At 41.7% G+C, this 21,796-nt stretch overlaps 1 protein-coding gene across 2 annotated transcripts in view; it reads right to left on the reverse strand.

Annotated features, from left to right (window-relative positions):
- Positions 1-499: 499 nt before the first annotated feature.
- slc49a4 (solute carrier family 49 member 4) overlaps positions 500-21,796 on the reverse strand; it is a 54,724-nt gene continuing 33,427 nt past the window's right edge. For both annotated transcript variants that reach the window (XM_053440001.1, XM_053440000.1), the window contains exons 6-9: positions 21,046-21,113; positions 14,486-14,613; positions 10,854-11,036; positions 500-2,268 (exon numbers count right to left, since the gene is read on the reverse strand). In XM_053440001.1, the coding sequence (XP_053295976.1) occupies positions 2,153-2,268; positions 10,854-11,036; positions 14,486-14,613; positions 21,046-21,113 (495 nt within the window). In that variant the 3' untranslated portion in view covers positions 500-2,152. The remainder of the gene's footprint in view (positions 2,269-10,853; positions 11,037-14,485; positions 14,614-21,045; positions 21,114-21,796) is intronic.

Raw genomic sequence — 21,796 nt, forward strand, 5'->3', positions numbered from 1 at the left:
GGGGTCTAAAGTCACATGATGTTTTGTGTATGTTTTGTTTAATGGAGCTGCTGATATAAGCGAAGAAAGTTTCATAAGGTTGCTTTCAATGTTTCCTTAAACCAAAAGCAACAAGTTATTGCATTTATTCAATTCTGATTATTGCATCTGTAAAGGAAAATGGGAAAACTGTACAAACAACACACAGGAAATAATGGAACCATAAGCATACGCGCTGCAGCCACAACAGTCGAGTTTTGAGTAAGAAGCTCTGCTGTGAAAATGAAAGCAATATAATAAAACAATTCACTGTCTCGATGCATTTTGACTGTGAAACATTTTCTACTGTGTTGTACTCGATCACTGGACGTGAGATGAAACCATGAAGTTCAGACGTTCAGCTTCCTGAATGTTTGAGATATGCACATCTACACTGGGACCAACTGAAAATGGAGATTATTAATGTAAGAGCCACTAAATAAATAAATATTAATAATAACACTCATTAACAACAGGAACGTTATTCTTAAAATGTTCATTTTAATAAGGTGCTGGAAATATTTTACAGTCACATTTGTTCATTTCCTTTCCACAGAACAAGGACATTTAAAACCAAGATCCCAGGGAACAGCAGAGTGAACAGAAGAACATGACCTTTAACTCTATATACAGACATTATAGTCACAGTTCGGAGGAGAGGGAGACAAAACGCACTGCACTGGGCAATTAAGGCAACACGTCAAAGAGGTAAAAAGACAAACCTTTTTCTGTACAGTGAGAGTACAAAATGAAAAAATACACCAAGCACCAGGAAACACGTTACAGAGCTTCCTCATAACCCACAGGAGATCACATTACAACACGTCTTTTAGCTGCTGTGCAAGACAGAGACACAAAGAGAAGTCATGGACGAGTCGGAGAGAAAGTTTGACTGCGACTGACGGATGTTTTCCATTTGTCATCATGTGCTTCTTTGTGGTTATTTCCCTTTGGACCCGGAGCTGCTTTTTGTCACAGCCCTAGTTGTATCAGTCAAGGAATCCATGAAAATGGGAACTTCCTTTTCTTTTTTTATCCTTTTTCCAGTGAACTCTCAGTTGGTGCAGAGACACCTGCTGGTGCTTTGGAGGAGGAGCAGCTTGGCAATTACAAAACAATATGATTTAATCCTCATGACTGTAATAATAAACAATCTCCCTCGGCGTGTCGCATCCGTGTCAATTTCATAACCATTTTCTACGCAGCTGAGTGTTAATGGTGTTAGTGTTGAGACGTTTCCAATAAATACTGGCAGACTGCTGAGGAGAACAAATCATTACAAAGTTTAGAAAACAAATGAACATTATTCCTTTTGATTAAAAAGCGATTCTCCTAGAAATGGACACAATTGACATTAAATTTGCCGCAAACAATCTGAAACATGATGTAACAGTTCCGATGATTTCCACGTGTACAATTCATTGTTAGGAAAACAGCGGCGGCTTGTCATCCAATCATCGATCTCAACACAGTTTTGCATATTTGTCTTGAGAAAGGGATGAGAACATAAGTACCTGCCTCTCAATGACAGGAAGTGTCACATTATGCTGAGAAGCAGCGGGTCAGTCTGTAGCAGCAGGAGGTCCCACGTTTATCTCCACCCAGCACAGCCAGGCCTGCTGATTGGCTGATGAAGTTCTCTCACGACACCTGACGCTGATCTGGAGTCAGTGGCGTCCGGCGCGTGAGCCTTGAGACAGTGTCCAGTTTATTTTTTAAAGACAATCAGGGAGGATGGCGAACGGAGCAGCCAGCGACACTGAGAGCAACTTTAAATATTATAGTATCTGTAAACAGTCGGTCATGCCGTTCCTGGTTAAAATAAAAAATTGTTTACATTAAAACATAGACTGAAATATAAAAACAGGTAATAACATGTTAAGACAGTCACATGGCATTGAATTGAACACATATACAGAGGAAACACTGATGTGGAATCGCTTTGCGGTTCTTCTCACTAGCCGCACAACAGCGAGCCATCACCACTGTCACCGAAATATATGTACATTTACATCTTAAAATCAAAAAATAGTGTCCATTTTCCCTTCGCCTCCCTTTCTCCTTTTGTTTGTGCAAGAAAAGTTATTCAGTCCCTTGTTATTAAGTCGTTAAGTGTGTTCTGTCCCCTGCAACGTCACACGGAGACAAAGACGTCCAGGTAGAGGCGGTCGTACGACTCCCTGAAGCAGAGGACGAGGACGAGGCTGAAGACGCAGGAGCCCGTTAGACACCAGTTGAGCCACGACAGCTCTGAATGGAGAGAGAGAGAGAGAGAAAAGAGAGATGCTTAGGGTTCGTTTTTTTTTGCGCTCAGTGATACACGGGGATAGATGATTAATTTCATTTCCTCCCAGACAGTTCTGTAGGTCAAAACTTTCCTCTTTTCCATTTTTAACAAATTATACATTCACCTTTTGTCTTTTCCTGTTTCTCTGAACTAAATAACCTTACAGGATATAGACAAAAGTATGTGGACACCCATTTACTTGGGCTCTGGGTCCGTTTCTCATAATTTGGGTTAGTCCCCTTAACTCCAATTAAGGAAAATCTTAGACATTTATAAATTCAGTTAATAGTGTAACATCAGCCAGGCTCTTAGCCTCGTCCAGAACCTTAGTGCTGAACTGAAAAGCTGTGAGCCAGAGGCCTCATCACCCAACGTCGGTGTTGTTATTACAACAGAGCGATGCCCAAGGTCTCTGGAATGACATGGTCAACAATCACATGGGGGTTTAGGAGTGTCCACTTACTTCTGGACACTGAATGCACACCAATTACAATAAAATTAAACATGGTAATATGTGTGTCCATAGTATTTGTTGTAGTTCAAACAGACGCAGTAATCAAATCAATTATTCAACAGGTGACATCATATCAGATATATTCACGCATTGGCTGTTGAATAGAACAAAGATCATACTGACTAATGAGCACTGTCTTCAACCTGCCTCAGCACAAAGCAACAGACGACAACATGTGACCAGGTGTTGGTTCATGATGAAACATGAGTCATCTTCATATCCCCAGTGAACTAACGACAGGTTGCACAAAGCGACCTTGAATCATTTACGAGGATCATATGGGACTAATGACTAATCAATAGGGAATCCTGACACACCATACAGGAAATAAGTACAGCCTCCTGATTTGGAACTATTCAATAATGCTGGCAGTGGTCCCCATTATCACTGACCTACACTTGAACCTAAACCTGGTGCAGAATGAGGCGCTTTATTTTCTCAGCTCTTCTCAGGCTCCATTAACCACAGGAGAGGAGTCGGGCTGTCTGCACTAACGCAGAATGTGGAGGGCAGACGGGAAGCTCGCCACGCCGCCTAACCACCGGCATCTTGACTCATTAGCACACAGGCAACCTCTCCGTCTTCTCAGCCTCCGCGATGAACGCTCTCGGATTTTACGTTCGCCTGCACAAACATGCAATCACACCTGACATCGGCGTCACGTCAGGACAATGCACGGATCTGTAAAACAGAAGCAGAAACTGGCCGTGTCGACAACTCATAGGTGTTTCGCCCTGCTGGCAGAGACGTTAAGCAGAATGTGCCCCTGCCTGGCGAGGGACAACTCACAGGCCAGGACGCGGCGGCAGCGGCTCGGGGCCCCGATAACGAGCCAGACTAAATATAGAGAAATCAGGTCGTGTTTGCAGCGGAGCCCCGGGGCCCCTGCTGGCACAGTGTGTTTCAACTCAGCACCGGCTCGGTCTCGACTTTTACTCAGCCGGCTTTTCACAACTATGCCAATCATCCGCCCTGGCCAAATGAGAGCACCAGATCAAGGCACAAGGACTCTGGTGTTTGGATGCAGACGATTTGTGGTAAATTATAACTTTAGGGCTGCAAGACACAAGCCTATGTGTGCTCGTCGCTTCAGGAAGAGTCTGGGGTACAAGGTGCAGAGATGGAAGTGAAGGATAAATTGAGGGAAGAGACAGTTGGAGACAAGGGCTTGGGAGTGGGGGAAGGTGAGGGATTGGGTGAGGGTGTTTGCAGCGAGGTGTCGAGACTCCTGAAGCAGCCTCATTAATCAGCAGCGTGTAAGCCAGACAGGGGGCGACCCGGCGTGGAGACGGGGTAATGGAGTTGTGTTTAACTGACCTCAAATCTTCTGCGTCTAACGGTGTCTCATTTTCTCACATGTGAGCCCCGGACTAAGACACACCGTCTGTTTATGTGTGATTGTTTCTCACAGCGTTAGAAGAATGCTAATGTGTCACTCAGAGATTCTATCCAGGCGATGTGGTGAAAATGAACAAGCAGCTCAATCGCTCCCCTCGGATCTCTGAGGACACACCTGCAGCAAAGTCAGGAGGAAATACAGTTTGTGCTAAAGTTTGGATGAACAGTAAACAGAGAAGAGGGGAGAGGAAGAGGAGGAGGAGGAAGAGGGGAAAAGATCAGAGCAAACAAGATAAAAGGAAGAAAAGATGAGTGGAGTCACTTTGTTCTGTTTCCGGAGGCTCCCCAGATCAGCGGTTCGCTTTCAAGTTGATTATTAGATTTTAATGATCACGGTTTAAAGGACAGATCCTTCTGACTCCAGCTCTGTTGCAGGAAGGTAAACTTTTAACTTGACCGACTTTGAAACACTTCTCTTTTACATCTCTTGTCATAATCATCCTGACCTTTGCACAATAGTTTTCATCTGTTGTAAACTGTTGTGATCACCTGTTAGACTTAATTCAATTATTCTACGGATTGTTAAAAGCACAGTAAGGAGTCATTTAAATGGCTGTTTAAGTTTGCATTTATGTTGCTGAATCTTGCCCAGTGTCAGATGGGATTGGCTCCAGTAACCTTCAGGGGATGAGTAGGAGTGGGTGGACGGATAGGTGGACAAGGAAGGGGGTGATGATGGTAAACGATTTTTGGACCATCCACGATAATTTGAATTGTTGGCAATTGGTCATAGTCTTGGACTTGAAGACGTCTCTTATCCAAGAGGCTTTTGCCGTCTTTTCTTTTGCAGTTCCACTCTGATACATTTTCATTTTAACCCCTTATTTGTGTTTTTGGCTGTCATACAGATGCTAAATTAATTGGAGATTATTAATTTAAATATAGCATATACAATATATATAAATTTAGGTATGAGGTAAATAAGCGACAATAGGCATAATGGGGCATATCCTTAATTTAACAGATTTCCCAGTCTCTGGTATGCAGATTGTTGCTGCTTTTGATTGAAATTGAATAACAGCATATGTTTCTGTACAATCATTGCTGTTCCATCATCACAGTATTTAAAATACAGCTTAATACCTCAAAATAAGTTTGCTGCACAGTCCCAAGGGGCTAGTATGTATTTTCCACTCCGACCACTAGATGGCAGCAGAGTGCTTCCAATACCTTCCTTGGTATGTGTAGTATTTGCACCATCAGTAACAATCGTCATCTCGGCGGCATTAAGACCGGAATGGGGTTTGAGGCGAATTCGCGACATTCGTCCACAAGGGGTTAAAGCGGATCAAGTGTCCAAATTAAACCAGAGTAGCTGAGCCCCTGAAACTGAACCTTTTTTTTAAAACATGGCCCGATTTTAGACAAATCTGGGGTTGTGGTTTAGTCTACACAGCCAGAACCAGAATGTTTGAATAATCTATTGCTGCATGTTTCAAAAATCACTATATAGGGCGTTCGACATTTTGTAGTGCTTTCTGAGTGTTTAGTGAAATTTACACATTTAATAAAAGTATGATCAGTGTTGATATTGTGGCAGTCATTTCAAACAAATAGAACAAATATCTATAACCTAGTAAACTGCTACATCTGCCCATGTGAATGGTTATCCTTCTCCTTCAGGTTAAATACCTCTTGGATGAGAGGTGAAATGTTATCAAGTATCTACAATTAATAAAAGTTTGCCCTTGAGTCAACTTTTCTTGGACGACCATGACCTAGATGAGAGGTAATATTTGTATTTAATTTTCAGTCTCTTTTCTGTCCTTTCTTTTCTTCCACCTTACCTGACTTTAGCACTGTGGTCCTCACAGCGGTGCCATGGCAACCGCCCTGAGGTCAATCCTGAGATCTAATTATCACCTTTGTCAGTTTCACAAGAGGAGACTTTTCCTACAATACAAGAGGGGTATGAAATTTATACCTTTAACTATGAATCTGAGCTGAAGCTAAAACCTATCTATTTATATATATTGATTTTAAAACAGCCTCTATTCCAGTTGTTAGGAAGTGAACGTCATCTTTACTGTGCAGAGCGACTCCACCTCTCACTCTTCACTGTGGGTGGGCGTCAACATTGACAACCCAGCGTCTCGCTCGCTCATTAGAAAACAGATTCTGAATAAGCAACCTGCGACACTAGTCAAGAGTTTACATGACACTGTGACACATTGTTTGTATCTGTGATCTTGAAGGCAAAAAACAGACTCAAAAAGGAGGAATCACAGAAAATGCAATAATAATAATAACAACATAATAATAACCACAGCAGGTGGAGCATCGCTTTTCTCACTTTGCTAGTTTTTTGGTAAATGGGAAAAGATGAATTTCCCCTTTTTTTCATAAAAGACCTTACTGACCTAAAATAACTGATTATATTTAGAATTTTAGAATTTATTTTATTCAGTGTTTCTATTCTAATGTTGTGTGATCTTCAAATAACTTTTAATTGAGTCCTAGTTCTTGCCTTCAATTCTTCATTTTTAACTTTTGAAGCCACTCTGTGTTTTTGAAAGATGCTATTTAAATAACATAGTAACTGTATTATATTAAAGCTGAAATTATTATAGTTTTGACCTTTCCATTTCTGCATCGGCCATCAGTCTCCTGCCACCTGGAATGTCACTATCCCTCAACAAAGGAAGATGATCAGGGGCAGGTTGGACTTTTAGGGCAGAGGTAGACGATGATGGCGGATGACGCTGAACGATGAACACTTACTCATCAGTCACACACAGAACTCTGATTGGTCACTGGTGCCCTGAACTACAGTGGGATCGCTGTGACTGTGTGGTGATGTTCAGAGGACGTCAGAGTGAACAGTTCATCACATTAACAGCTTATCACACTCTCTGTCAGCAGAACAGAGCTACAGATGAAGAGAGAGACAGGAGTCGACGGGCGAATTATGGCCTCAATCAGTTTTAATTGAGGTCAATGCAGCGTTATAATTAATGTGGCTTGGTTCTCCTTTACGACTTCAGCCTTTGTCTGAGAGGACTGGGGTCGCAACTACGGATACATGGACAAGCTGTGTGATGACCAACCGCAAAACTTTCCCATTATGATGCATGTGGAAATATTTACCGTAGTCTGACGTGTTTTTTTTAAGTGTTTACTGTGTATTTACCCCGCTAGCATTGCCTTGAACTGTCGCGATTCCAAACTGGAAAAAAAACATGCTTTTTGTTCTCCCAGAGGGGACTGAGGGTGTTTGTGTTGTTTAAACGCCTCCGTGGTCTTTAAAGGGCGGTAGGAAAAAGTTAGTTTGCAAAGGTGTTTTCACTTCAGACGATAATGCAAAGTTTAGTAGAAAGAGAGAAAAAAAGGTGCTCGGGACGTAAGAACTGCAGCAATTATTTCTCCGTGTTGAATGATTTCAGTTTTACCCCTAATGCAGAAGTCTCCGAACGAAAACTCGATGCTACCCCTCCCTTCGCGCCTCATCTTTCATCTTCCTCCTTCCTCCACAGAACCTCTGAGGCTCTGTTGCTCCACAATACCTTTCTGCTGCCTTGTGTTGCACTCAATGCTCCGGGCTAAATTACACAAACACACAGAAGATGAAATTGAGAAAAAGCAACAAGCGTGGATAAACGACCCAGAGGTTTCCACTCATGTTTCTGAGTCACATGATTCAGAGACTTAGGGGAGATTTTAGAAACATGAAAACAGAGTCAAGAGGCCAGTTAGGATCACTGAAGCCAGACCGAGCCTCTCATGGATATTAAAATGGACACGGTGCTAAATTCATGAACGTCTCTTCCCTCGCAGGGGATAAAGAGCCATGATTTAGAATGCATAACGAGGCAATGGGCAGCCAAAGGGAAAACCCTAAAATGAACTATAAACTGGAAATAGATGGAAATCTTTAAAGGCAAAAGTTGCCAATTTTCAATATCAGGAGTTGAAAGGGTTTCGAAAAGATGAGGCTCATGGAGAATTTATCAGTTCTGAAGTCTGCATATTTTTTTCCAAATCCATTATGGGACATAAGAGAGGAAATTATAGTAATGAAACGGCCCACTAGAAAACTTCCAAGGGGAATTTCACATAATAATCCAATTCATCTTCACAGGAGTGATTACTTCAGGAGAACAGACTGCAGCTGGTTATCAAACAGGACAGGAAACGTGTACGTCTTCAATTCCCCGACTGCACAATAACCGTGTTTTAACGTCACCATCGATTCGAGTAGACCTGAGTAAAAATCAATGTCATGTCCTTTCTACTGTGTGAGACCAATGATGGACATGAAGATGGATGACATGACAGCACCCAAAAGGGACACCCAATCATCTAGCTGCAATACATGTCCATCCATGCTAGTCATTTAGTCATTTTAGGTTGTTCTTATAACACTGATGTAGGAACAAGTGTTAATTTTGGATATTTGATGATTAATGAGAGCTGAGACTGACCCGCCATTGACGGAGTGTGTAACAAATGATCCCTAGTCCCTACCACGATCACTACTTGGCAGACTCCAAAAGTTCCCGGTTTTCTGGCGTCTGTGAATTTGAATGCCACACCAAGTAGAGAGGAGAGCAAACTCAGCTCAAAGTTTTGTGTTCATTGCTTTTTTGATGGTTTTATACCTGCTTTATAATAAACTAATTTGTGTACTTTAGTCAACTGCAGGGTTAGTGAAGTGAAGAAAACTGCAGCGAAAGCCTCCATCAAGCCAGTTTGATCTTTTCTCCAGCTGCCACAAGGTTGTTGTCAGGATCTATCTCAGCACATCAGGCGCTTGCTTGCCCGCCCACACACACACACGCCAAACCCATAACATGCAACATATTGAGATGCACCTTCATCCGCACCAAGCCTCTTTAGTGCAACATTATGGAGAGAAGTGTCAAGCAGAGGATACACAATGTATTTTTAATGAGTTCTACTCGACTTGTGATATGTTTGTGTGTTTGTGTGTGTGTGTGTGTGTCGGCCTAGAGCTGCTCTACCTAAACAGCAATCTATACACACCTGGTATATTGTTGTCTAATCTTTGATTCATCAGCATATGGACAACTGACAGACACACACTGCTTGTCATTAAAATCCCAACTAACAGTTTCCTTTGAGTTTATGTTATCACTTAACTACCATTGTTTTTATTGGAGATCCCTCTAGCTTCATCCTCCACTATTCAGATTACAAATTCAGAGATCAGACTTTTCTTTAGCCCTGTGACTAAAACGGATACCTAGGCTTTGGTGTACTGATCAGTGTTCAGTTGTAAACTGTATTAACAACAAAGTGTTGATGGAAATCTATCTTCAGATGTTAGGCTGGGAACTTAAGATGAGTCTTTTGCATTACTTTCTGCATCCTATAGGACAAACTATTAATCAATCCATCAGAAAATATGATACACAGATTAGTCCAGAATCAAGATAATCCTTAGCTTCCGCCTTAATTTCGTCCCATACTGATATCACGCCATGTTAGAGACCTGCTGTTCTTGACAAGACAAGCTGTTTTCCTGCTATGGCTGTCATACTTGTTAGCTGGTCCCAGTGGGCTGCTGGGCCCCACGGCTGTTAAGGTCAAACAAGAATCCTATCCACCTTCACTGGCAAGACAAGCCAGAAGGCAGGATGAAGATATAGTTGTTAGGCAGCAGCTGTCGGTGGCCTCGTGGCATTCAGAAGGATTTGGCAGAAGAGGAGGAGGATGAAGCTCATGAATATTTAGGAGGATCTGAGAATATTCTTCTTATTTACTTGAACACATAGGAAAGAAGGAGTGAGTGTGAGTGTAAGTGTGTGAGTGAGTATGTGTGTCAAAGATGGATCAGTGTTTCCAGCTGATTGGTGCTGTGATGTAGCAAAACTTAGACAGAGGGGTGAAATGGAAGATGGATAAGCAAAGATCAGAGAGAAGCAGTTCTCATGGAACATAACTCGAGTCCTGAGTACACAGTGACACATACCAACAGACGCTAAGATGGATGACTGAGCTGGGTTTACTTAAGAATTCACTTGTCCTGTGAAAGCCGCCGAGTCTGAAGAGAAGCAGAGGACATGCCTCTCGGCTGTGGCCCCAAATTATTGTATCAAACTCTGTCAGGCAGCCCACTCAGAGAGAAATCTGGGGCTAAATTATAGCAGGAAGTTTTTCTTTCTTTGTGCTGAATTTGTCGATTGCATTGGAACCTAATTTTCACACCCTCCGCCTTTTATCGGCAGCATCTGCATGGCTTCACATGGATTTTTGAAAATGAAGGACCCTGTGGCTTTTGGGAGGTGAGAGAAATCTACAGGGGAGGGAACGGATAAAGGACATTTGGATGTATTCTATTGACAGAAATAAGACTTATAAAAGAAGCATTGAAGTGGTTTTATCCTATCACCATTACCATAGGGACTAGGGGGTGCAGAAAATTAATCAATGAACATTTTTTGTATTTAGAAAATATTATCAAAGCAAAGTTAAAGTTAAAGTTTTCATGGCGTACTGTTTCCTCATTTGTTCACACTAGAATGCGGTTTCCTTGAGATGGGCCCGGTTGGATTTTCGGGTTTTGGTTGAATTTCAGTAACATTGGTTGCATGTGCCTGTAATCGGGATTCGGGTGCGGACAGAAAATTGCAGCCGGAGCTGCACTTTACTACACATACAGTCCCTCTGTCTTACCTGTACAGTAAAAGGTGAGGAAGAAGAGGAGCAGGCCAGTGACAAGGTTCCCAAGGAAAGTGACCACTCCGCAGGTGATGCCTTCAGGGACCGGGTACACCGTCTCAATGAAGAGCTCGAAGAATATTGGCACGCTGCTGTTGATGAAAATCCCTACCAGGATGCAGGAAGTGTACAGGATGGCTGTAAAAGGGCAAAAGGTAAAAGTGAGCCGCGGTTCAACTGGGAACTTTAATGTAATTGGGCGACTGTTGGAAAACATTGGCATACCAGTCAAGTTTATGGAACAGCAGTGGTGATTTATGCCCATCCTGAAGCTTCCTACTGAATCATTTGTTCTCAACAGCACTGAGATTTATGACGAACCCTCATCCGGAAACATTTCATTCAGAGTGCCGCCCCTTGAGGTGGCAATTTACTTGAAACAAAACCAAAATACTATAGGGGCTCCGAAGGGGAAATGGCCACTTTGCGACACAAAAGCATCATTTCACATTTTTACCAAGTTTATAATTGCCTTCACTTGGTCTGCAGCGTCACATAATAAGTTGTTTATGTCAGTATTGTGTGTTTATGGTCATGCGCTCACTTTTCGGAAGGATTGAGATGTTTTATCATCTGTGAGTTGGTTGGTTTGTCAGCAGGATTACGCAAAACCGACCAAACAGATTTCAACGAGACTTTGGAGAAACGTTGAAACATAATTCAGGGAAGAAGTGAGAGGGAGCTAAGACAATTATTTTATCACTCTCTTTAACATTGTGAGATTTTATTGACATGTTCACGGGAATAATAAAATGCATGTCTAACGTGATATATGTATGCAATTTAGTGCAGGTTGATTGAATGGAACTGTTGGTCTTTGGGGGACTATTCTAGTTGTATATGATACCTTACAGACAGCTAGAAAGATCCACAGAGGCCTTTCTTAACAAATCAGTAAAGGTCAACCTTCCAACATTTTAAATTGATTTCACATAGACAGCAATTCAATTTGACTTTTTAATTTCTTTTAGTCACATATTGCTGCTTTTAGTTTACTTGCATTCAGTGTGTTTGGTCGTCTCAGAGTCTAGTTCCAGCAGCGCTCCTTTGGCCGGAACCAAAAGTAAAACGTGTGAACATGTATTAGAGTGGATGGTTGTGAGAGATTAAGCCATCACCTCGGTGGCATTGCGGCAGCCTCCATCTCCCTTATCAGTGCAGATTGGTCCAAATGAGCTCCCCATTAGCCTCCAAGTCCCTTTAATCAGGGAGCCTCTGAGGGCCCTCGTGTGCCCGCCTGCTTGTGACAGGAACCCAAGCGGCACTCGTGCAGCCATCAACGCCAGCCTCCTCCCCTGCTTGTCTTTATTGAACCCTAATGAAGCACTGATATCAAACCTCTAATAGCACTTAGAGCACTGCTCTTTCCCCCCTTGGGTTGTCAAACAAGGCTATCTACAGCCAGCTCCCAGAGGGGAAACGGAGATCACGGCAGATGAGGAACTTAGAATGCACCTCACTGGTCTGAAGAACGATGTTGTTTCTAGAAATGAAGTTACATGTCATGTTACAACTAAGGGATTAACATGTATGTATTTAGGGCTGCAAGTAAAAATAAGCATGCAAGCTGATCAATTAACAGTGCGCACTGAGGATTGTGTGCAGAATAACACGCGCAGTCCATTTTGTATGTTTGCCTTAATGAATATGCGATATCTTTTCTACTCGAGTGCGCAAAATATTGGGAGGAGTAGATACAAATCCTTGAATTGAGCACATGCATTGTGATTTACAAAGCCTGAAAATAACTGGAAGGATTGTGACTGCGTCTATATTTAAAATGTTTGAAAGGTAGGTGCTAACCGGCACAGTGTTGGACAGAGATGGCTGCAGCCAAACAAAACTGAGCATTCATAGCCACTAAAGAACAGATTATTGACCTCAAAATTTATACTGACTTCATATTTCCCTTATTCTGCCTACATTACATTTTAAACAGATACAGCGCTGACCAGCTGCTCCGTGTGCGCTACATTGGCTCAAGTATGGCGCCTGAGCGCTCGTGCCACAGAAAGTGAACTGCACTTGCTTCTCTTCATCTTATGAGCAGATCACCATCTGCATACTTAATTTGGATTTGTTTCTGTTATTTATGTTGGATGTCCCTGCTGACAAACCCACGTTCACTGGGGGAACAAAAGGCCAAACAAGGGGAACAGGGCCAACCAACTGTACCACCTGAACCACGACCGCTTTCGCTAAAAATGTATATCACATAATCGCATGTTAGAAGACGAGAGTCAGGAATAAATTAGAGAATCCTTCAAATTAAGATGACATTCCACTTCAGTTTCTCCAATCCTCTCTCTACGTTCAGCTTGGTTACAAGGGACGAAGAAATCTAGCGCAGGCCGAATAACTTTTATTGCTTTAATAACATACTTGCACAAGCAACGTGGGGGTAATTATGAGAAAAATCCATGTGCAATAAATCAGGTGGGTCTAGTATATCTGTAATTTTGAAGACTTTGGGCATGTCAATTTTTCGATCTCAATGGGTTTTGATAGGACCATAGCAAATGTCAACCTCTTGTTTTTTTTGCCCAAAAATGGTCAGGTGTTGCCAGAAACTGCAGATTAGGCTGTGTTTGCGTGTGCGTCTGTCCTGCTAGGATAACGAGTGGTTTTGGCAGATTGTGTTGCAGCATCACGCCACCCTCTTGTATGACACGCCAGGTGGATGAGCGGGGTTGGAGCCTGGCTGCTGCAGACGGACAGTGACTCTGATAAGAGCCAGTGCTTGGGGAATGATGATAGATGATGATAGCTAGAATCAGTGGCTTTGAACGATATGCTTGTTTGGCTTTGGTAAAGGCAGCTAAGTCCACTAATGTCCCTGATGGATTGATACTTTTGAATGAGTACCAGTTTGTACCGTTATTGCACGTTATCCAATTGATATGACCTTAGGATGACATTGACCCTTTATATTCAATATGATGACTGTGTTTCTCAGGCAATATCTATTGGATCTAATGTAAAAATTATGATTATTTAATGCAATAATCAATATTTTAGAAGCTGGGGCATTGGACAACACTATAACCTCACAGGCAGAAGGTCGAATTCTGTGTGGAGTTTGCATGATTTCTTCAAGCACTCCGACTTCCTTCCACAGGACAAAGACATGACTGAGACTGAGGTTCTGTTAATTGGAGACACTGTGAATATTGTTTTGGTGTTGGCCCTGTGACACACTTGCGACCTATCTAGGGTGTAACCTGCCTCTCACCCAAACCCTTGTGACCCATAAATGATAAGTGGTAGAGATGGATGGATGGATGGATGAGTTTTACAGCCTGTTTTGTTGGCTGTCTTTTAAAGCAATGTGCAGGAGCAGAGGTCCGTATTTGGTGCACTGACGAAAAGATTCTACTCACTTACATGCTGGGGTATATGTAGTTGAAGTAGAAATATAGAAAACACACGTGAGCTGTCGGATCGGCCGGCCTTTGGCAAATCTATCTGGGCAAAAGCACCGACCTGCCCACTCAATTCACTTTGGCTCTGGGTCGTATCAGAGCTCACCAGCTGCACCGTCGGTGTGTACAATGTCACCTTGACAGCGACTCTGCTTTTTGACCCACCTGCAGTGGATGGGAGGTGAGTATATCTGCTCAGACAGGTGAGTGTAAACCAGGTGGAGGACAGTGAGGCTCCTGCTAACATCAGCACCAGGATCAGCTTCAACATCCCCCTGATAGAGTCTGCAAACCTGCAGGGTTGGGAAGGACAGTGGGGATGGGGAGGACAAGGGGGGACAAGGGAGGAATGTCAGAAACATATTCAAAATACTGATCTCGAAAAGCACAAGGACAAAATGCAGACAAGATTACTGAAGGGAGTGAAGACAGCTGCTTCAGAAACAAGAGGTATCCTTCATAAACAATGAGCAGCCATGTAATTTCTCAGTGTCTGCCGCTTCTGTGACTTGTGTCATCTTCTATTACGGGGGACATGCATTGTTTCAGAGAACAGCAAGATCATTTCCTTCTTCCACTTGTTTCAGAGTGTGTCGATTGTACTTGCCATTACACAAGCAGACACAATTCCCAGAGTTGATTGAATTTGTCTCACCGGCTAAACAGACAGACTTGAGATGTGCGTTGCGCTATATTGTGGAAGACAAGAGATTTGGCCATTCTCAAACTCTGATGGGCATCGTGCTTTTCCCTTTGTAGTCTTTTCCAAACACTCATAGTTCATTCGCTCCTCTGCTCCTCTGGGTAAACATACATATGCTTACAAAAAGATTAGACGGAGCAACAAAGGCCTGTATCAAAGACAGACACTAATTACTTTTGTTTTGTCGCTCACAGATGAGATGCTTAAAAAGGGGAGCGCTGAACTTGACAATGAACTTATGCACGAATAAAAAGAAATGCTGGAAACGGCTGATTAGTTTGGCGAAGTGTGAAGTTCTGTCAGAATGCTGAGAGCAAGGGGAGGAGGGAAATCATGTTTTGGGGAATAATGAGAACAACTCTGCTCAGAATATTCCAGGATGGCATTTTAGGATGTCACTAATGTCCTCTGGGATTTTATGAGCCGTCATTCAGAGCCCCGACACATTACCGTTCGCAGGACATCCACAGGACACGCTACCTTTGGACTCCAAATCGTTGGGGGAGAATTTAGAACAGAGCTGAGGGGCATAGCATAATGAATTCTGTCTTTTTTGATTAACAGATCTAAAGCCATCACATTTCTGAGCTGGCTGCGCTGAAAAAGGCAGCCGAGTCAGAGCTTGCCGCTACACAGAGATGCCTCGTTCCTCTGCCCAGAGCAACACCCCTCAAATCTGCATCACGCATCTGCCACTGGCTGGCTCACGTCCACGACCCTTCAACCTCCCCCGGTGCCAGAGAGGGATAAAAATCCTTAGCTTGCACGCAGCCAAACCCTCATCTCTTTACAGAGAGGATCACAGGCTACTCCCCCGTATCCGTTCCAATCGATCCTCTGGGCAGAATCACCATAAGTAGCTTATTTTGCGTACTCAACCTCTGACGGTCCCGGAGTCCACTTGATAAAGAGCTTGGTCAGGTCACTGATTGCCAAGATAAGTCATCTGCCACATAGTTTGAATAAGAAGCAATTCAAATGAGCAGAATATGGATTTTGAAAACCACTGGATTAGAGCAGAGCTAAATATTCATGTTTTTAATGGTAAGGCCTTCAATATTTTCTTACTGATAACAAATTATGTAAAAGACAAACCGAACAGTCAATGCAACAAACAAGTAATGCCTATGTTGTCAAAGCCTTGTTTACCCCTTTGTGCCACAGAGCGCTATTGTAATCCAAAAACACTCAACACTTCAGTGAGTTGCCCTGTTGCACTGATTGAAATGTTCCTTAATTATCACAAACATGGCCAGCGTAATTTAGTTTGAGTCAATCCATAGACCGTATATAACGATTGACATAATCAAGGCTACTCAAAAGTGAAGTATAGCTCATGAATACCATCTTCTCCATGTTAACAGATGGGACATGGCTCCAAATGCGAAAGATGGCAGTGTTTATATTCGGAATACTTTATTTCTGGATAGTGGGAGGGTGTGGAAACGTGCCGTTCTTCTTTAATTACAGTCTATAAGTCAATCTCCCGTAAAGAAAATTATGAAATGACATTGAACAAGAAAACACTTCTCTCCAGCATTGCAAGTCTGGGAGAGCAAATGCCAATAAATTGGTCGAGGATTGCTAACTCACTAATAAAGGTATCATTTAATGTAATTCAGACGCCAGTTGCACTACTCAGTGAGTAAAGAGGGTCATATCATCTCATGAGGCAATGTCAGAATTAAATGCCAATCTTTTACACTCCTCTTACAGGATTTATTGGCCATAAAGATTGGATCGGAATCAGATTCCATTTTCTGCCCCTCATCATGGGCCTGCAGGGTATGATGAAATATTATCTGTGTGATATTATCATTTGGGGCTGTCTATTTTTCGTGAGGGAGTTGCAGTAAATACCCAAATAGATGTAGACGGCATAATAAGATGACCAGTGTGCAATCACAGGTCCCTGTTTTCAGGAAGCAGCTTATACTCATTTGTTTTAGCTCGATCTGGTCTCATTAACCTGGAGTTATGTCTGGCGAAGACCTTTGTGATGAGTAGAGGAATAACATGGCTCCCTTTTCTGACACCTCTGCGCTCCCCTCTTTTCCAAGGGCTTGTAATGGTAAGATAATGAGGGACCCCTAGTATTTATTCTTCCCCTCCACAATCTGAGAAAAAAAACAGCCTCCTCCAATCAGTCTCTACCAAGTCTCTACCTCCTCCAATCAGTTTCTACCAAGTGTGGCACCAATCCATGATGGGTGCCACACCTTGGAGCGTCCTCTACTAGCGACTGAGCCTGCTGCATTAAGCTCACTGCCATTCAACTGGCAAGACAACTGGCAATGAAATAATGTTTTTGGCAAAGGGCAACTGCTGATCCCCTAAGAAATGCAGCTTTGCAGCCACTTAAAATGTGAAACTGCAACACAAAGATCATTTAAAAGAGGGCCATTTTCTGGCCCCCTGTGGAACTCTGCTCAGCGTTGGCGTGGTACTGTGGCAGCTGAGGGAGAGGGACGGCTAGTGGCATCTAATAAGTCACAACTAGACATTAACATCTTGAGGGCTTCTAGTGGGCGAACAGGGGACAAACATTGCTCTCTGCTCACTTCATTACCACAGGCTTTCTTGGGAATGTGTCTAATGATGCCAAGTTACCGCAAGATGATGTAGAAGGAGAAGGAAAGAGCTGAGTGTTTAGTTTGAATGGAGTAGAGAGAGGAACAAGAAATTAAAAGTTAGAAAAAAGGAAGTTGTCTGAATCTGAATCAGAGAACCGTGGTCATATTGCATCTAAGTTTCATTTCTTCATAGACTCTACAGTCAAAGAGGAGACATCCGCCAAATGACTAACAATACCAGGTCAGCTTCCTGTTTTACATCATCAACCAAAAATCACAAGAGGCTAACACATCAATTATTATCTATCTCAGCATTAGATTATTAGACAGTGAAAGGGTGTAAGGTTAAATAGTAATTCAATAAATTACCTTTAATTTCTGAAATACCTACAATGAAATAATTATGTATGTAAGTTGTGTAACTACTTTATAAAAGTGTATTACTACTGACACTGACACAATCACATCATTGGATTTCATTCCTGTATCTGTAAATATGTTCTCCGTATGTGATTTATGTATGTATGTCAGTGAGGTGTTTAAGTGTATAAGCTACTGGATGATCTAAATTTCCCAAGGGATTAATAAAGTATACATCTATCATCTATCTATCTATCTAACTTTCATTGTGATCACATCCATTAACCTGAATTTAATAAATCCGTAGCTTTCCATTTCAGCTTTTGGCCACATGAACAAGTTGATCTCCACACACACACAAACAACACTTTTCAAAACCAGCCGACAATCGATAGATTCAGAAAGCCGGCATCACATTTTAAGGGTGACTGAGGAATACTGGAGTTGAAATAACAATCGAAAACTATAATGCGTATTTGCCACTCAGAGGCTTTGTGGTCAAATAAACAACTTTTTGTCATTTTAGACTTTTTCTCCACAAGTAAACTTTATTCATGATCATTAAATAGTTATGATATTGTTATGAGCTTACTGCAAAAGTGCAGGAATCACAGCCTCCCTTGGGATGAGGTAGCATTTACGGAGCCACAGTCATATCAATACACTGATACTTGAAACATGTTTGTTTTCATACTACAAATAATGCCCTGTCTTCACATAAATTGACAACACATAATATACTGTAAATACACATAAGTACCTAAAATCTTCCAGATATTAAGGAGTAAAAGTTTCTGATACTGCTATATCAGCTGATATATATTAACAACACATAACTTGTTGGTTTTTGCAGCGTGAAATGTTGCTGACATTTTGGCCAGCGCTTGCTAACACTACATTAACGAAAATCTCTTCTTCTTTGCCGTTCTAAAAACAGTACTTTCCAGTGGCAGTACAGCTTTTGGAGAGGCGAAATAGTGATTCCTGGAAAATAAAAAAGTAGCTGTGGCATCGGAACGTTGCATAGACCCGCTTAATCATCAAAGCCAGACCTGGCATTTTCAACATCTCTAAAAATAAACGTAATACATTTTTTAAATTTACTTTTTTATATATGTGTATAACAGAAAAAGTTAAAGCACATACCGTAATTTTACTGAGGGTCTCATATCGGCAGATTTTATTGGTCTATCGACAAATTCTAAACTGGACACAACTCACCGACATAATCTGTATGTTCAAACTCATCCTACCGTCAATGTGTAGTTGAACATAGAGCAAATAACATGCAGCCAATTCTTGAAGCTCAATTTAATTTAACTTTCAAATGAAGCATCAAAGAAAGAATAATCCCTGGACTCAGAGTCAATGTAATCAACACCGATAATTCAACAGCTCTGTTTACATCTTGTGCTGGAAACAGTTTCATTGATTATCAGTGGGATTTATGGGCCCCTTTCCCTGATTACAACTTAAAGAAAACAGTGGGGCTGCCTGGAAGTGCTGATTCGGCGTCAGCCTGCGATAAACATACAGTGGGCTCCAAAACTCTGATATAACTTTTCCTTATTCTAAGTGAATGGGTAAAGTGGCCTCAGACCTTTGGACTCCACTGTATATCTGTCAGAGCAGGGACGGCGCGGCTGCTTTTGCAGACTCCTCACTTCGTCTCCGCAGTGGAGCTCGTTATTCATCGAGGGAGGTGAAGTGGCAGATGCATTAGCGTCGATTCCCCTCACTCTATCGCAGTGTTGCTGGATTCGGATCGTATATTAAAGGAGAGTAGATTAGATGAAGAGAGCAAGAGAGAGACCTCACCTTAACTCAAGTCGACCACTTTTCTATAGAACAGATGTATTGTGTTATTAATAGGTTATAAACAGTTCAGCTTTCCTAGTGTCTAAATTACAAATATATGCATTACAAGTGACCACTGTGAGGAAGATTTAAATGGAACAATCATATTATCTTGCTATTCAGGTAGCAGAGACAAAGGCAAAGCAATCACATAGAAACAAATTTCCTTCAGAGGACATTAAAGTCCAGAACTTAAATTGATTATCACTACATTTAAAGGACAGTTTGTTCTATTTTTGTGCTTTATTACATCGAATCAACAAAAATTCCTGGAACATGTGGTTTTTGAAGGCGTGTCAACCTTCAGGTTGCAGATATGTTGGATTTGTGCCTGTCACTAAATCAAATGATTTTATTCTCCCGTTTGAGTGACTTAAACAATATAAACCATTCAAACATATTTTGAGTCATTTGTACTTCTTCAAATTGAGCTCCAGTAGTTCCCAACATTATTGTTAACAGGATTAACATTTGTAACCCTTAATAATTGTCTATTACCGACCATTCATCATTTTTTACACAGGTAAAACTATTCAGTATTTTATTAAGAAAAAAAATCCCTTTTTGTAGGAAAACTATGTATCTTCTTGGCCAATAATCTTACAAACTGATTCAGAGGTTAGGAACAAGTGATATACAACACTTCATTACATATTTTTGCCTCATCAAGTACTTTTTAATGGTACTTTCAACAAATAATCTTCTTGACCTTTAAGAGTAGAGTACTGCGCCTGTTCAAAGATTTTCAACATTCTTCCTAACTGTGTTAAGGATAATTCCACTTCAATTCAACTGGGCGTATTCCCTATAAATGTGGCTCAATGTGAACAGCTAACTCTATACTTATCACCTCCATTGAATATATTGTAGGAAACAAGTATTCCGACCAAACGAGGTCTGTAAATGTAAATGAGGGGTTACAGTTAAAGCTTATTTTCTAATTTGATGCCTCAGCGGGTCCATCAAGTTGTCAGTGAGCTGGGTGGTATTAGCCTAATAATCAGACTGAATTGCCATTTTGTTTTCAACACTGAGTTACATAATAACATGGATGAGTAAGCTGTGTACAGGCTACCCAGGTCCACAGAGTCTGTTTTGGGGAAATGTTAATTTAGGGAAGGTCTGCTACACATCAGCAGTCTAAACTCGCTTCACCAATCATATGGTATAACCTCATGTTGAAAACCAACTAAGGGAGACAGTTACGTCATAAAAAAAACAAAGTATCTTACCTGGCCATTGCCACTCCGAACACACACCCGCCAACAGTCGACCAGAAACCAATCCAACCTGCATCCACCTGTGAAAAAAAGATAATGGGATGATGGAGGGTTAGAGCTATGAGAAAAGGCGAGGAAAGAAGGAGAAAGTAGAGTAGAGTAGCAAAGGGAAGGTTATTTAATGTTCAACACCCAATTCATGACTATGAGGACAGAGCTAGACAGGGAGCAAGTGTCTGAAGTCCGCTGAGGCCTGTCAGTCAGTGGGTCTGGTAAATTGCCAGATAACAAAAGTATAAGATGCTTGTCTCTTCCTATTTATCCTGATAAAGGCCAACACATACACTTGGCCTTAAAGTCAGATGAAAAAATTATTTTGGCCAAGGGACTGCGGCAGAATCAATATGAATCAATATGAGGTGAAGTGCACGCATGCACACACACACACTCACATACAGCCAATCAGTGTGTGGCACCTAGGCGAGAACGTATCCAAGTGCCAATGAAGGTGTTTGGTTGCCATCAATCTCCCCGAGGCAATAACTCACATTCGACCAAATACAACCAGATGGGAGATGAGACGGCGAGGGAGCAGAATCTCAAGTAGGATCTGATGCTTTTTGTTTAATCACACTCTGCAATGACCTGTCAGGAAAGTCTATAATAAAGAAAAGTAGACTATCAAAGTTATTAAATGTTAAACTTATTCTGGCTGAGTAAGTGATGATTGCCAAAATGTTATTTTGGCAATCATATTTTATCC

Source organism: Pleuronectes platessa, chromosome 14 (assembly GCF_947347685.1).
Source record: "Pleuronectes platessa chromosome 14, fPlePla1.1, whole genome shotgun sequence".
NCBI classification, from domain to species: Eukaryota; Metazoa; Chordata; class Actinopteri; order Pleuronectiformes; family Pleuronectidae; genus Pleuronectes; species Pleuronectes platessa.